General features: G+C 42.5%; 1 protein-coding gene across 1 annotated transcript in view; it reads right to left on the bottom strand.

The window, feature by feature from the left end:
* RAPGEFL1 (Rap guanine nucleotide exchange factor like 1) overlaps positions 1–15,091 on the bottom strand; it is a 71,043-nt gene that overhangs the window by 4,384 nt on the left and 51,568 nt on the right. The window contains exons 12-14 of the mRNA XM_014074096.2: positions 14,339–14,426; positions 12,144–12,208; positions 5,979–6,033 (exon numbers count right to left, since the gene is read on the bottom strand). Coding sequence (XP_013929571.2) covers positions 5,979–6,033; positions 12,144–12,208; positions 14,339–14,426 — 208 coding nt within the window. The remainder of the gene's footprint in view (positions 1–5,978; positions 6,034–12,143; positions 12,209–14,338; positions 14,427–15,091) is intronic.

Here is a 15,091-nt window from a genome sequence, read left to right as displayed (position 1 = left end):
ACACACAAGGAATTTGTTTTTGGTGCATATGCTCTCTGTGTACATAAAAAGACAAGATGCATTCGTCAAGAATCATAAGGTACAACACTTAATGATAGCCAGAGGGTACAAATAAACAATCAGGAAACAATCAATATCAATATAAATTGTAAGGATACAAGCAACAAAGTTACAGTCATGCAGTCATAAGTGGGAGGAGATGGGTGATAGGAACGATGAGAAGACTAATAGTAATAATGTAATCTTAGTGAATAGTTTGACAGTGGTGAGGGAATTACTTGTTTAGCAGAGTGATGGCATTGGGGAGAGAAAACGGTTCTTGTGTCTAGTTGTCTTGGTGTGCAGTGCTCTATAGTGTCGCTTTGAGGGTAGGAGTTGAAACAATTTATGTCCAGGATGCGAGGGGTCTGTAAATATTTTCACAGCCTTTTTTTGACTTGTGCAATGTACAGGACCTCAATGGAAGGCAGGTTGGCAGTAATTGTTTTTTCTGCAGTTCTAATTATCCTCTGAAGTCTGTGTCTGTCTTGTTGGGTTACAGAACCAAACCAGACAGTTATAGAGGTGCAGATGACAGACTCAATAATTCCTCTGTAGAACCTGTAGAACCTATAGCTAAGCAAATCATAGCATCATATGCTGTATGAATCCAGCTGTAACTACATCTTAGGGTTTGGTCTGGTACAATATTGTCTCCTAAAGTATCTGATAAACTAACCCATTTAGAATATTTAATGAACTGAATTCAGCTTTTATTTCCAAAAGAACCTCTCACTTTTTTTTTTTTTTGCTATTTATATAGTTGCATAGTGGATGGAAATTAGATTGCGCTCATCATTCCACCAAAAACGTTAGTAATATAGTTGGGTCACAAACCAACTTCTGATTTGCAGGAAAGATTCAGAACACAAGAGATGAAGTATTTATCTTGATTCAAAAAAAGAGTCCCAGAAAATCAGTACCATATCTGGATTGCAAAAATCCAGATAACCACAGAATGATAGTAGATAGATATCGTCAGATTCTTTGCAGATATTCAGCCACTACCCTAATTTGTAGCCTGCATATTGGAATCCTATCAAAAGACATTTTAATTTCTCCATATTCTAAATATATGTTCGAGAAGAAACAAAAGAAAAAAACAGGAAGAAGGTATATCACTATCCAAACAGTGAGCCCAGAGCCAGACCATCTCTTTCCAATTACGCTCTCTGAGTTTCTTCAAGGTGATAATAATTAATTAGTTTAGCTAGGCTGTCTTATTGATTTTATTTGGAATTTTCTAATTGCTGTCTCTTTCTTTCCCATGTTTCCTTTTAGTAGATTCATTTTTGCATGTAGAGAATTGGTTCTCATTACAAGTCTTTCCATATGCAAGACTGTATAATATTGCAATTGTCTCTTGTGCTCCAAGATTGCTAAAACATTTATTAAAAGGTTTATCCAGGATAAATCAAAGTAGACTACAATTTTCTATATGACTAGCTCAAATGGAAAATTCTTGGTGGAAGAGTTAAGACCCATACTGCGCATGCCCAAGATGGTGTCCTGTTGCGTTTGAGGAGAGCTTCGGGGAGATGATAGTTCTTCTCGGGGCTTATAGGGAGTACCCTATCCCATCATCGGTTCCAGGTCCAGCTATGAGAACTTCCTGGGACCTCGGGGATACCCGTGAGCTGTGATTTCCTGCCTTGTAGCCGGACCATCGTGAGTGAAATGGGGCAGTTGGCGGTTAAAGGAGAATTGGCGGCTGCCGGCGTGGGTGTGGTTGGTGGCAGCGACGGGATGCCCGGCCTGGCGTCTCTGCAGTTGCCGCTCCCAACGCCGTGGTGTTATCCTGGTTGCTCCCCCCTCCACCCCGCCTCCACCTTACTTAAGGACGTGATAGACTGGATCAGCGGGGAATGGCTGAGGCAGCTGGCATGGATATTGACGCCAGCGGAAGATGGCTTCGGTAGTTGGCGTGGGCGCAGTTGGAGTGGGGGGCTCCTTCGTAGTGGCCCCCTCCGGTATCACCGCAGCTGCCTGGGCCACCGTACTGGTCATTTGGCCATTTGGCCCCTCCTCTTGTTACACTATGGACTGGGTCAACGGAGTGCAACCCTGGTGACAGATATCAATGCGGCTGGCGTGGATGGAGCTTAGCTGTTGGAGTTGTTGAAGTTGCTAGAGCAGCCGCCACTGCCGCCACTTTCCTCATCACTGCCATCACTGGCCACTTCACCACCTCGCAATTCATCATCTGCTGCAATTTTGACATCTGGCCGTTAAACCCAGTGGTGGGTTTCAAAAAAATTTGGAACCTCTTCTGTAGGTGTGGCCTGCTTTCCGGGTCCACTGGTGGAACCTCTTCTAACCGGTTCGGTAGATTTGACGAACCAGTTCTACCGAATAGGTGCGAACTTGTAGGAACCCACCTCTGCGTTACTCCTACATATTGTCCTTAACATCGACCATTGCTATGATGGAAATAAGCTTCCCGCTACCCCCTTGAACACTGTTGGCTGCCCCCCAGGTGGACATGTCATTTCCTCATTCCATCTCCCAGTGATGTCATCCTGTTTGGTTGATGCCACACTCTCCTCTCTGTTATACTGTGACAGAACTTTACTCCTTTCGGGAACTCCCCCTTTCCCTGGGATGGCCTTCTTGCCTATCAAGACACTTCCTTAAAGATGGATCTTGGGATCCCGAGAGGTGGCATGCGAAGAAGAGACTTCTTAAGGGTTTCTTACAGGGTTTTTTAAATCAAATTTTAAGGGGGGCGGGTGAGGGGTTGATTCGGATGGCTCAGACAGGCTTGTGGGGGGAGTCTGCTAGGGCACAGGCCAGAGATAACTAATCTCTAGTGGGGCGGGAGTGCTGGGAAGGGTTGGGATTCCGGGGGAGACATTAAGCCACTCTATTGGGGGGGGGTTTACCATTTTTACTATTTGTGGGAGAGGCAGATATGGAGGGGGGGCGAGGGCCAAATTATTTTGGGGGGATGCGGGTTCACTGTTTAAGAGCAATCGCACGTCCCGACCCTCATCGCCCTTCTCGCACCCCTAGGTGCTTGGGATTACAGGACCCTGGTCTCCGGCTGGTGTCGCTTAAAGCCAGGTCCGTGGTACATAAGGCTCCCCTCATTTATGACCTCATACAAGAGGGTAGAGCAGACCTGGCATGCATTACAGAGACCTGGTTGGGCCATGAGGGGGTGTTCCTCTTAGTGAATTATGCCCACCAAGCTTCCGGGCATTTCACCAGCCAAGAGCCCAGGTGGGATAGCAGTGGTTATTAGGGAAAGTCTCAGACCTCAGGAGGTCATTGTGCCTCAGATAGGTGGGTGTGAGTCCCTTTTTGTGAAATGGGGCCTTGGAGTCCAGGTGGGCCTTTTTGTTACATACCTGTCTCCCTGCTACATTTCATCGGCCCTGCCGGAGCTGCGAAATGAGTTAGCCAGATTGACGGTTGATTTCCCCAGGCTGATGATCCTGGGGGATTTCAATCTGCCTTCCATTGGTGAGACATCCGAGTCAGCTCAGGAGTTCATGGCTTCCATGACGGCTATGGACCTAACTCAGTTAATTCAAGACCCCACCCATAACAGCGGACACACTCTCAACCTGATTTTTGTCTCTGGGCAGTAGATGAATAATCTAGATTTAGGGGATATTTCTATCCAACCCTTGTCATTGTCTGATCATTTCCTCATCAGGTTTGACTTCCATACTGCTAACCCTCAACGCAGGGAGTGGGGAAACAACTAGATGGTTCAGACCCAGGCAAACCTGGGGCTGAACCCTGAAAGGTTCCTGATGGATCTAGGGACTTTTCCTGAATTGCTTGCTCACAGCTCGATCGAAGCCCTAGTGGAAGCCTGGGATAGGGTGGCTACTGGGGCCTTGGATCGCGTTGTGCCTTTGTGGCCTCTGACCCGGTGTTGATCCTGGGTATCTCCCTGGTTTACCGAGGAGCTCCAAGAGATGAAACGCTGGAAAAGACGCCTAGAGAGTGGTTGGCGGGCCAGCTGGTCTGAATCTGATCGAACACTAGTAAAAATTCATATTAAATCCTACTTAGTGGCAATAAAAGCAGCAAAACAGCAACATTTTTCCGCTCTTATCGCGTCCGCAGGTAACTGCTCAGCCGCCTATTTAGGGTGACCCGTTCCTTACTTAATCAAGGAACTGGGAAAGACCCCTTGCAGGGTAGGGCTGAAGAATTTGTTCAGTATCTGCAGGATAAAATCGCTCAGATCCGGACAGGCTTGGACTCTGACTGGGTAGATTCGGGCGAGTCGACAGGGATGAATCTTGTGGAGACTATCTGGGATGAGTTTGACCCTGTGACCCCCGAGGGCATGGACAGGATTATGGGGAGACTCAATGCTGCCACTAGTGTGTTGGACCCGTGTCCCTCTTGGTTAGTTCCGGCTTCCTGGGAGGTGACACGAGGCTGGCTCCAGGCGATTACCAATGCTTCATTGCGAGAGGGGTTCTTTCCCACTGCCTTGAAGGAGGCTATGGTGAGGCCCCTCCTTATGAAGCCTTCCCTGGACCAGCTTCTTTAGCCAACTATCGTCCAGTCTCCAACCTTCGTTTTGTAGCGAAGGTTGTCGAGAGTGTGGTAGCACATCAGCTTCCCCAGTACCTGGATGAAGCTGCCTACCTGGATCCGTTTCATTTGGGTTTCAGGCCCGGATACAGAACAGATACGGCATTGGTCGCATTGGTTGATGATCTCTAGCGGATACGGGATAGGGACTGCTCCTCTGTCCTGGTCCTATTAGACCTGTCGGCGGCTTTAGATACCATCGACCATGGTATCCTACTGTGACGACTCGGGGGGTTGGGAGTAGGGGGCACCGTTTTACCTGTCAAATCAATCGCAGTTTGTATTGACTGGAGGACAGGGATTGACCCCGAGGCATGCCACTTGTGGGGTGCGCCAGGGGTCGGTTCTCTCACCCTTCCTGTTCAACATATATATGAAACCACTGGGTGAGATCATCCATGGTTTGAGGGTACGGTATCATCAATATGTTGATGATACCCAACTTTTCATCTCTACCCCAAGCCATCCAAACGATGCCCTCGATGTGATGTCCCAATGCCTGGAGGCTGTGTGGATCTGGATGGGGAGGAACAGGCTCAAGCTCAATCCCTTCAAGACTGAGTGGCTGTGGTTTCCGTCATCCTGTGCATCTTGTTCCATCTTTGATGTGCATCTTGTTCCATCTTTGATGATGAGGGAGAAATTTTAGCCCCCTCAGAGGGGGCCCTAATCTGGGTGTGCTCCTGGATACGCCTCTGTTTAGAAGAACATCTGATGGCCGTGACCAGTGGGGCCTTTTACCAGGTTCGCTTTGATGTGCATCTTGTTCCATCTTTGATGATGAGGGAGAAATTTTAGCCCCCTCAGAGAGGGCCCGCAATCTGGGAGTGCTCCTGGATACGCCTCTGTTTAGAAGAACATCTGATGGCTGTGACCAGTGGGGCCTTTTACCAGGTTCGCTTTGATGTGCATCTTGTTCCATCTTTGATGATGAGGGAGAAATTTTACCCCCTCAGAGAGGGCCCGCAATCTGGGAGTGCTCCTGGATACCCCTCTGTTTAGAAGAACATCTGATGGCCGTGACCAGTGGGGCCTTTTACCAGGTTCGCCTGGTACGTCAGTTGCGCCCCTTTCTGGATCGGGATGCTCTGTGCACAGTCACTCATTCCCTCATCCTTTCTTGCCTGGACTACTGCAGCGCTCTCTACATGGGGCTGCCCTTGAAGAGCACCCGGAAGCTTCAGCTAGTCCAGAATGAAGATTTAGAAGTTCAGCTAATTATTTAAACAAAACTCAGCAGATCACAATGATATATGGATCAGTTTAACATTCGAGATTACTCATTGAGATATTGTGTTTTTTACATGCTTTGCTAAATGTCTCATAGCTATCGATACTAAAACCACATGTAAATAGCCCCACTTGATATAAATACTTACAGAGAGGTCGACTTCGGCATTTCCTGATAGTGCGTACTTTTTCTGCAACTGAATGCTGCAAAAGAGAATACAAAAGGGAAATAACACATCTAAATACAAAATCTAAATCTAAATACAAAAGGGAAATAACACATCTAAACTTTGATCGTATAAAAGAATATTGACCATATTTCATTAGTAAACAGCTAAAGTTCATTAGCAGAAAGTATATTGAAATTGTACTGTTTTTCCAACTTCATAGAGGAAGTTTCGTAATTCGTAATTTAATTTGTCTGTTTGCTGGCTACTTCCCCTCACCCATTTGATAAATATTTGTTTGAAGAAGGTGGTTGGATCCAGGAGGTGGTTGGATTTTATTTACAAAAGGCACTAAAGAAAACAAACTATCTAAGCCCTTTTAAATGAAGGTTTGAGCCAGTGTGTAATCACATTGATCACACTTGTAGTTGAGCTGAATGGGATACACTTTTTCACCAGCAGGGGGAGAGTTCTACCAACAAATCAGGGCACCCCTATTGATTCCAGAATAGCAGCTATCCCCTTATCTGTTGTTTGTTTAACATACAGCTGGCTTTGCTATCAGATTGAATCACTCTCATTTTCAGGACTCACTAGAAGATTTTGTTAAGAACCATAACCAAGCAAGGTTTGACGGGACTTAAAATTACTTTACAAAATAAATATTTTGTCAACCGTATGTTTTTTTGTGAGGAAAATAAGAGAAGAGAGGAGAATTGGTATTATTTCTGCCTTGAGTTGTATATGAAAAAAGAGGTAATAAATTTTTTAAAAGAGCTTCATAAATTTACACATAAGGAAAAGACTTTATTAAAAATGATTGCTGACCTGCTGCAGCAAGAATCATATTGGAATGCTGTTTTTAAAGTTCTATTTTTGTAGTATCGATTGATGAAATGGAAAATAGGTAAAGAGAAAGGAAATCTATTTCTCTGTTAACAAAAAAAATTACTATCGATTGTTGGTAAAATATAACTAACCCTCAAGTAAAGCACCATATAGGGTTAATTAACAGCATTTTCCTATTATAGACCTTAAAACATACAGTAACTAACAAGTGTTGGTTATGGCATAAGATTTTGTGAGTTACATTAGATGCACAGAAGTGTAAGATTTAATTTGGGGAGAGAGGGGAGAAGACAAGTTGGTGATGCAGGTTAAATATAAGACAGACTATCAATTAATGAGTGTAATATATGCTTGATAAGATTTTGAGATAGTTTGAAACTTTTTGATGTATGTAAGTTTTCAGCAATCTCTCATTCAGTTACACTGTTAAATCCTTTTTTCAAGCACTCAGGACAATCTTCTGCTTTGGGAAAAAAAACAGACACTAACATTTAGCCTGATAGAAAGTGGTCATCAGACATTTGAAGCTCTTAAAAGTCTGCAATTTATTATTTTCAAAAAGTACTTTTCTTTGTCCAATCTATTAGTAACTTCCTCATGGGGTTTCAGAAGAGCTTTGTAACTCTGCATAACTCCATCATTTTTCAAAGTTCTCACTTGTTCTTCTGTTTTACAGAAGCCTATAAATCCTAAAGGCAAATTTTTCTCTCCAATTTTAGTTCCTGCTAATTTCACAGACCTATCCACATTGGAGGTATTCTTATTTTTAGCAACAATATGGTACCACCGCTTTCTTCTAAGATGTTTATTTGATTTTCCAATTTAGCCCACAACCATAAGATCTCTTGAGTATTAACATCCTTTTTATTTTTTTCTGGAACAGCCAAGTTTTTTTCAGACATGCATAATAACTTGTTCTTCTTTTTCCCCTAAAACTCCTGAAATGCCATCGAAGATGCATGCTATTAAAAATGGCCAAAAGCAACTTCAGAGAGAGAGAAAGGGAGGGAGGGAGAGATCTCCATATTCTGCTGAGCATGTTCTTTTGGATAAGCAGGCTTGTTGGAAATACGTTATATGGATAATTATAGAATTTTTATTTCTGTAATTGGAAAGAGATGAATGCCCAGCCTCCAAATAAGTCTGCATTTCACACTATGCACATTTAGGCCAGAGGCTGAGGCTGAGGTCATAAGAAAAACTGGGCTTCACTGACCAAGATGTAGCTTCGTTTATATACCACCTCCATCTCCTGTTCCCCAGAGACTAGAAAATCTGGGCCAACTCGGGCACTGAACACGTCTCCCTCACACATGCACATTCGTCTCTTAACAAGGAGAGCTGCAGGAGCTTCTGCAAAACTGTTGCCATGGCAACTCCACTGTCCCACTCAGCTAGACACTGTACAGAGGACTCACCCCTAGATAATCTCCCCGGGGCATGGGGGAGATGCAGAAGGGGAGGGGACCTGAGCCCTCCCATCCTCCCACTGTCAGTCTGCATTTGCTCAGCCTTGCTGGAGGCTAAAGTAAACCATTCCTACTCTTCCCCAGTCCTACAGCAGGGACCAAAATAACGCTGAGTGTTTCTTGCAACTCGTTACATCCTTGCATGGTGAGCAGCCTCAGCAGGAAAGGAAAAGCAGAAAGAGATGAGCTCTGAGGCAGAAAATTAGAACAGCTCTAGCCTCCAACACCCGTTTCTCCTTATGCCTTTTTGCAGCAGAGAAAAAGGCTTTCGGCTTACTACGGAGCTGAACAATAAACCTGTATGCCTTTGGCATGGGGTGGGGGTGGGGGTGGAAAGGATTTTTATCTGGGTAAACTATGCAGGGAACGGACTAACCCCTCCTCCTTCCCAAAACTTAGTCATATCTACTAGACCCTCATCTTCTCTGCACATCTTTAAAATATTTTGAAAAACAGCCCCAGATCTTCAGATGTCACTTTGGACAACAAATGCTATAGGGGTGGGGTCCCCATATTTAACCAGCAATCTGTAACTCTAACTGGACGTCTACCCAGGCTTAATCACAAGGGCAAAGCCCTCTTCCATAGCATTTCTACTCCAGGTCAGGCTATTGACCTTGAGGATGCTGACACAGAAAATCATCCATAACGAGACAATTCCTACTTTGTCACACATGGTCCCTGAAGCCCCCTGCTTGCTTTCTTCCCTCTATTTTGCAACTGGGGGAAATTTCAGGGGAATTATTGAACAATGTTCTTAAGGATGAGACTCTAGCATTCAAATCCTTAAATTCCCATTCGTGCTATAAATTATTCTTTCTCAAGAGATATGGTTCCCCCACCCCTGCTGCCTCATCTTTTTAGAAAAACAAAGCTGTTTCTTCCATATATGTTCCACAGTTTCCCCCTAGCCACCATGTCTCCCTTCATCTCCTTCCCCCGGAATAGTATACGGTCTTAGAGCTTGCGATGAATAAAAAATAGCACACAAAGAATACATTTTGTGTTTAAAACTGCTGCTGTCGTTTATAATAATAAAAATAGTTTTAATGATAGGAGAATTAGAATTTGCCATTTCAAATTATGAGATTTGCCCTCTACCAAGAAACTGTTGGGAAAGTTTTGGTAAAATAAATTCAATTCCATTATTTCTGCAGAAAATACCCCTGTTCAGGCATTATTACATCCAATCACTCAGAGCAATACCTTCCTGCGTGTATTGTTCCTTCAGCATAACAGGAAGAAAGCTTATAAATGAGAATCAGTTTGGTCTAATGGTTAAGGTGATGCCTAGAAATTAGTACACTGAGTTTAGACCCACTTTAGGCCTAATAGCCAACTGGGAGACTGGGCTGTCACCCTCCCTCAGCCAGCCCACAGGGTTATTGTAGTGGTGGGGAAAAAGAGGACAAGGAAGGAATATTATGTATGTTTGGCACCTTGAGTTGCTTATAAGGTATCTGAGGAGCCATCTCACCTGATGTGACCTTTGCCTCACTTGTTCCAGTGAAAAGGGGCTACTTCGGATCCCAAAGAATTTTCACTGGGGATGTCCAGAAGAAGAGCCTTTTCAGCTGTGGCTCCCACCCTCTGAAATATCCTTCTGTTGGAAATGTTAGATGCACCTCCACACTCTTGGCCTCCCCGAAGAGCTTGAAAACCTGACTCTGCCACTTGATCTGGGGCCCCGACAGAGCTCTGCCACATTGAAATGGCTGAATGCACTGAGAAGATTCTACCCCGATTGGCCACTGTGTTGGCTTTTAGCTTTTTTCTTTAATTCCTCTAATTATAATTATCTTGGAGGACTCTTCCACTTTTTATCACATGGTAAGCTGCCCAGAGGCACTGCATCAGTAAAACGGACAGCACAAAAATTTAACAAATAAATAAAGGCAGGATAAAAATATTTTAATATATTTAATGTATATACTGAGCCGGAAACTCACTTGTGCCTAGCTGTGCATACAACTATACGCATGTGTGTTTCCATATCCTGCATTACCGGCCATCCCCTGCTTTGTCCCTGCAGCTGCAGGGAACAGGCAATGGTTATAGGAAGCTGATGTCATTTCAGAGATGTCAGTAGGGGATAGGATTCAACCAGCACGCTCACATGGTAAGTGTTTTATGTTGAAGAGTGCTTGAATGGAGCTAATTCAAGAGGCCATCTGTGCACAGCGCAACCTCTTTTCTCTCCCCAATTACAAAGGCTGAAGCCTAGGCTTCTTTTCCTGAAGGAAAAGGGGCACAGGAAACCTATAAATGCATAGGTATGGATGCTAAGTCACCCCTTTATGTCTGCCATGTCACCTGTTATAGCTGTGAAATTCTCCTTCTGAATTGTTCAACATTAGGTTAATATTTTTAATTATACCTTAAAAGCAAATGAACAAAAATCTTCTTTGTTTTTATAATAGTATAAAGAGGTTATTGCAAAATAAATGAGTATAATATACAGCAGCACCTAAGTTTTTTTTTTTTTAGCTATGTGTGAAATTGAGTGTGTGCTTGTATCTGTGAAGGAGAGAAATCACACAAGTGATGTCTAGTGTAATAATGAAGTTGCAAATGCATCACAGCTTTGAATGTGAGCTCTTGGAAGGAACACAGCTTGGTGACAAATCATTTGTTTTGCATGCAAAATGTTTTGAGATCAAGTTTCAGATAGGACTCAAAATCTTATCCTCACCTGACAAACCATTGACAGTCATGTTGATAATTCTAGTCTAAACAGACCAACTATAAATCAGATTACAAACCTGAAATGTCTTTCATTTTTCTGTATTGGATGCTAAAATAAGTGAAATAATTTTGTTCCAGTAAAAAATTGAAACAGGTTTTAATTTGAAGGAATTTTATTCCAAAGTAGTACCGTAAGTGAAAGAAACACCCCTGCTTAAATGATTCAAAAGCTTATGTAGATCAAGAATCAGAAATTCCCCAGCTGCATTTTGCAGGTAAGAAAAGCCTAGCCTTTCCCTTCAGAATCTTTACAGATTGGCCTGGAGGGAAAAGGCACTTAGAAATAAAAAATGTACCTTTGTCTTACCTCATGCTACTTTAGTGCATAAACAAGTTCCACATAATTTAGGAAACAAGTGTACCTGCCAGTGGCAGCAATACTGTGATTGTACTCAAAGAAAACTAGCACAAATTTGGCAAGAAATAGAAAGAAACAACAATCTTGCAAGTGCTTTTTTCATATTTATGATGGAAGCAAATCAGTTTCATCAAGAAAGTGTGCCAAATCATGCAGCATCTTCTTTGGCCTTTCATTGCATACAGTTTTATATTCTCATTGCATACAGTTTTTATATTATCACAAATGGCAAATTATCTAAAGTTACCATCAGACATTTAGCCCACTTTAGGAAGCAAATGTCTCCTGCATGCATTCACCCCATGATTTTACAACCATCTGAGTTAATACATCATTTTACAATTTTTCTGATGCTTTAAAATTGCGTTTCCTTATGGAGGCTAAGGACCCCCTGAAAGAAGATGGACTAGACCAGGGATCCCCAACCTCCAGTCTGTGGACCAGTACCAGGCTGTGGCATGCCAGAAACCAGGCTGTGCAAACAAGTGAAGCCCCATCCGTGGGATGTAGGCAGCCCACAATCCAAGATCCTGCAGTCCACAGAAAAACCTCTCTCCACAGCACTAGTCCCTGGTGCCCTAACAGTTAGAGGCCATTGGACTAGACAAACTTTAGATTCATTACCTTTTTATGATATAATTACTCCTGGTTTGTAAACTGGAAAATTAAAGTCACTATGAAATACACAGTAAAGAAAACTGAGAATTATTTGATATATATTCTTACCAGTTTCTCTACATTGATTAATCCATCCACTAAGGTTTTGCTTCCTTCATGCAAAAATGTCAAGTCTGAGAAGAGAAGAGGTAAAAAGAGGCAAAGTAAATTGAGAAAAGGAGGAAAAGCAGCAATTCATTTCTGACTTTTAAAAATATATAGCTAAGTAATCAAATAATCCTTCTCTGCTGCAATTGGAATAGAATGTAGCAAGTTAGAAGAAAACCCTCTATTTATGCTCCAAGGCACATTTATATATTAATTCTGCTAATATCTCAGCGTCTGCTACTTTGATAGAATTACATGCATGTATAAGAAAAAACATATCAAAAACATATCTGAATAGTGATGATGAAGAATGTGAAAATAAGTTTTGTCTTTAAAGTCACAAATAGATTTTCTGGGTTGAAAATATTCATATGCATAAGAGAAAAGGGACGTGGCACGACATAACCGCGAACGTCAAAAGTGCGCCAACACCACCGCGGCGCTAAAACCGCGATGTCAAAACCGTGCGACAACAGCGCGCCGACAACAGCGCGCCGACAGAAGCGCGATTTAACTTAAGGTAAGGTTTAGGGTTAGGTTTAGGGTTAGGTTTAGGGTTAGGTTTAGGGTTAGGTTTAGGGTTATTTTTAGGGTTATGTTACAGCGCGCTTCTGTTGGCGCGCTGTTGTCGGCGCGCTGTTGTTGCGCGGTTTTGACGGCGCGGTTTTGTCACTGCGCTTTAGTCACACGCGCTTTAGTTGACCGCGGTTTTGTGGTGGAACCGAAAAGGGATAGTTTTGTTGATAACTAAAATCAATTGCTAAGACAGTTGTTGAGTGAGCTTTGTCCCATTTTGCAACCTTTCTTGCCACAGTTGTTACGTGAATCACTGCAGTTGTTAAATTAATAACATGGTTGGTAAATGAATTTGACTTCCCCATTGACTTGTCAGAAGGTCACAAAAGTTGTTCAAGTGACCTCCAAGGACACTGCAACCGGTCATAAATAGGGGTCAATTACCAAGTGTCTGAATTTCGATCACATAGCCATGGGGATGCTGCAATGAACACAACAGAAAAATTGACTTTGCTTGTTGACAGCTGACTGGAAAGGTTACAAATGGTGATCAGATGGTCCATGGACATACTGACATAAATACATCCCAGCTGCCAAATACTTGAATTTTGATCATGTGACCATGGGGATACTGTAATGGTCACAAGTGTGAAAACAAGCCATAAATCACTTCTCCAGTGCTGTTATAATTTTGATTCGTCACTAAATGAATCCTTGTAAGAAAAGGACTACCTGTAATCCAGATTTCTACTCAGTCTAAAATTGGCAATAATGTTGGCCAGATGTTCGGTCTGATGGTATTACCACAGCCACAAATTGCTGGATTCCCTTGCTTCTTTACCTCTCCCCGTCTTGCTAGAAAACAAGCACCAATGTTTTTTCTATGCCTGCACTGGCTTCAGGACATGTTTCTATTGATAAATTGTTTGTTTAAGTTCCTCCTTATGCCTGGCACCTTCCAGTATGTCCACTGGTGGGAAGGAACAAAAAGAGGGGACACCACCATTGTTAACTTGCAAAATTATTGTCAATTTTGGTTGGTTAAAAAAAAAAGTCCAAAATTTCACTCCTCTGCCAGTGGGAAGGAAGGGCAGGGAGGAATAAAAGGAACTGGCCTCTCTGACTAGCTGCTGTAATCCTGTTGCATAAGTGAATAGCAGAGAGAAATTCAGGCTTTACATGAGCATGCTCCTCTTCATCCATAAAGAGATCCTGAAAATTCATTCAGAGCAACAGCTAATAACTGGACAGAAGGGATGCCACCAGAAGGTTCATACAACAAGTAATAGAAGGAAACATTGCCTAGAGAAGGGATGGACTAGGGAATTCTGGGAGTTAAAACCCACAAGTTGCTACGGTTGGACATCCCTGGCCTAGACTGATTAAAGAGTAAAAGGGAAACCACATGGCTAAAATTCTACCAGAACAAATTGAAAAACACTAGTTTTTAAATAGTGCAGAAAAGCACAATGGTAAATTGTTTCTGTGCTAGGAGAAAGACAAGCTGAGGGTGACATCATCCAGTCAAGTCCTGTCAACATGACCCAGTTAGTAGGTTTTGCAGAAGAGTCCTGAGACAGTTTTCCATACATTCCAGTTTGAGAAAAGCAAGGACTCAGTATCCATCAAATATCACTAACCTTTTAGGATGAGGGGCACAAAGGGGATAATGGGTGGCTTCATCCTAGACAGAACTTCTCTGTAGCTTTTATGATTCCTACAGGGATCCTGAAATGCAAAAGAGAAATGGAAAAACTCAATAGTTTCTGAGATAAAAGCAGAGACAGAATCAACTGCAGCCATTCCCTCACCCCCCATTTTTTAATTACAGGTAAACTACAGAGCACAAAGCCATGGATATAGCCAATTAAATGTGTTAAATATGAATCCTCCATGAGGCTAGGAGGCTCAAAATCATTTCAATTATCACAAATACTGTTTGAACTATGCAGATTTAGAACTACTTTGAAAGAGCAGGAGAGGAAAAAAGAAAAAAGGAAAGGGGAAAAGTATCTTTTAAAAGAATGTAGACCTCCAGGATGAAAAACTATTTCTGTCAGTAGTTTTTCCCCCCAAAAATTTTTTATATCACAATGTTAAAAGCGATTCCAGGCAACATTCTTGGTCTATATTTATTTCATGGTGGCTGACAGCAAAAATCTACAAATATTAAAAATTCTGCCACAGCTCATTGGGGTACAAACACATGGATCTGTTGTTCATATAAAATGTCCACTACTTGTTTCTAGAAGATCCTCCAAGAAAACTACCTAGGTCACCAACTGGTGGTCTGTGAGAAAATTTTGGTGGTCCGCAGGAAAACTATTTGCATTTTTTTATATTGCACTAAATATTATTTATCTTTTTTAAAAAAAATCATATTAATAGTCTGC

The sequence above is a fragment of the Thamnophis sirtalis genome, unplaced genomic scaffold (genome assembly GCF_051295495.1).
Source record: "Thamnophis sirtalis isolate CommonGarterSnake01/CBP01778 unplaced genomic scaffold, rThaSir2_p1.2 scaffold_4, whole genome shotgun sequence".
NCBI classification, from domain to species: Eukaryota; Metazoa; Chordata; class Lepidosauria; order Squamata; family Natricidae; genus Thamnophis; species Thamnophis sirtalis.
Note: the sequence above shows the minus strand (reverse complement) of the source record. Positions and strands in the feature narration are given on the sequence as shown.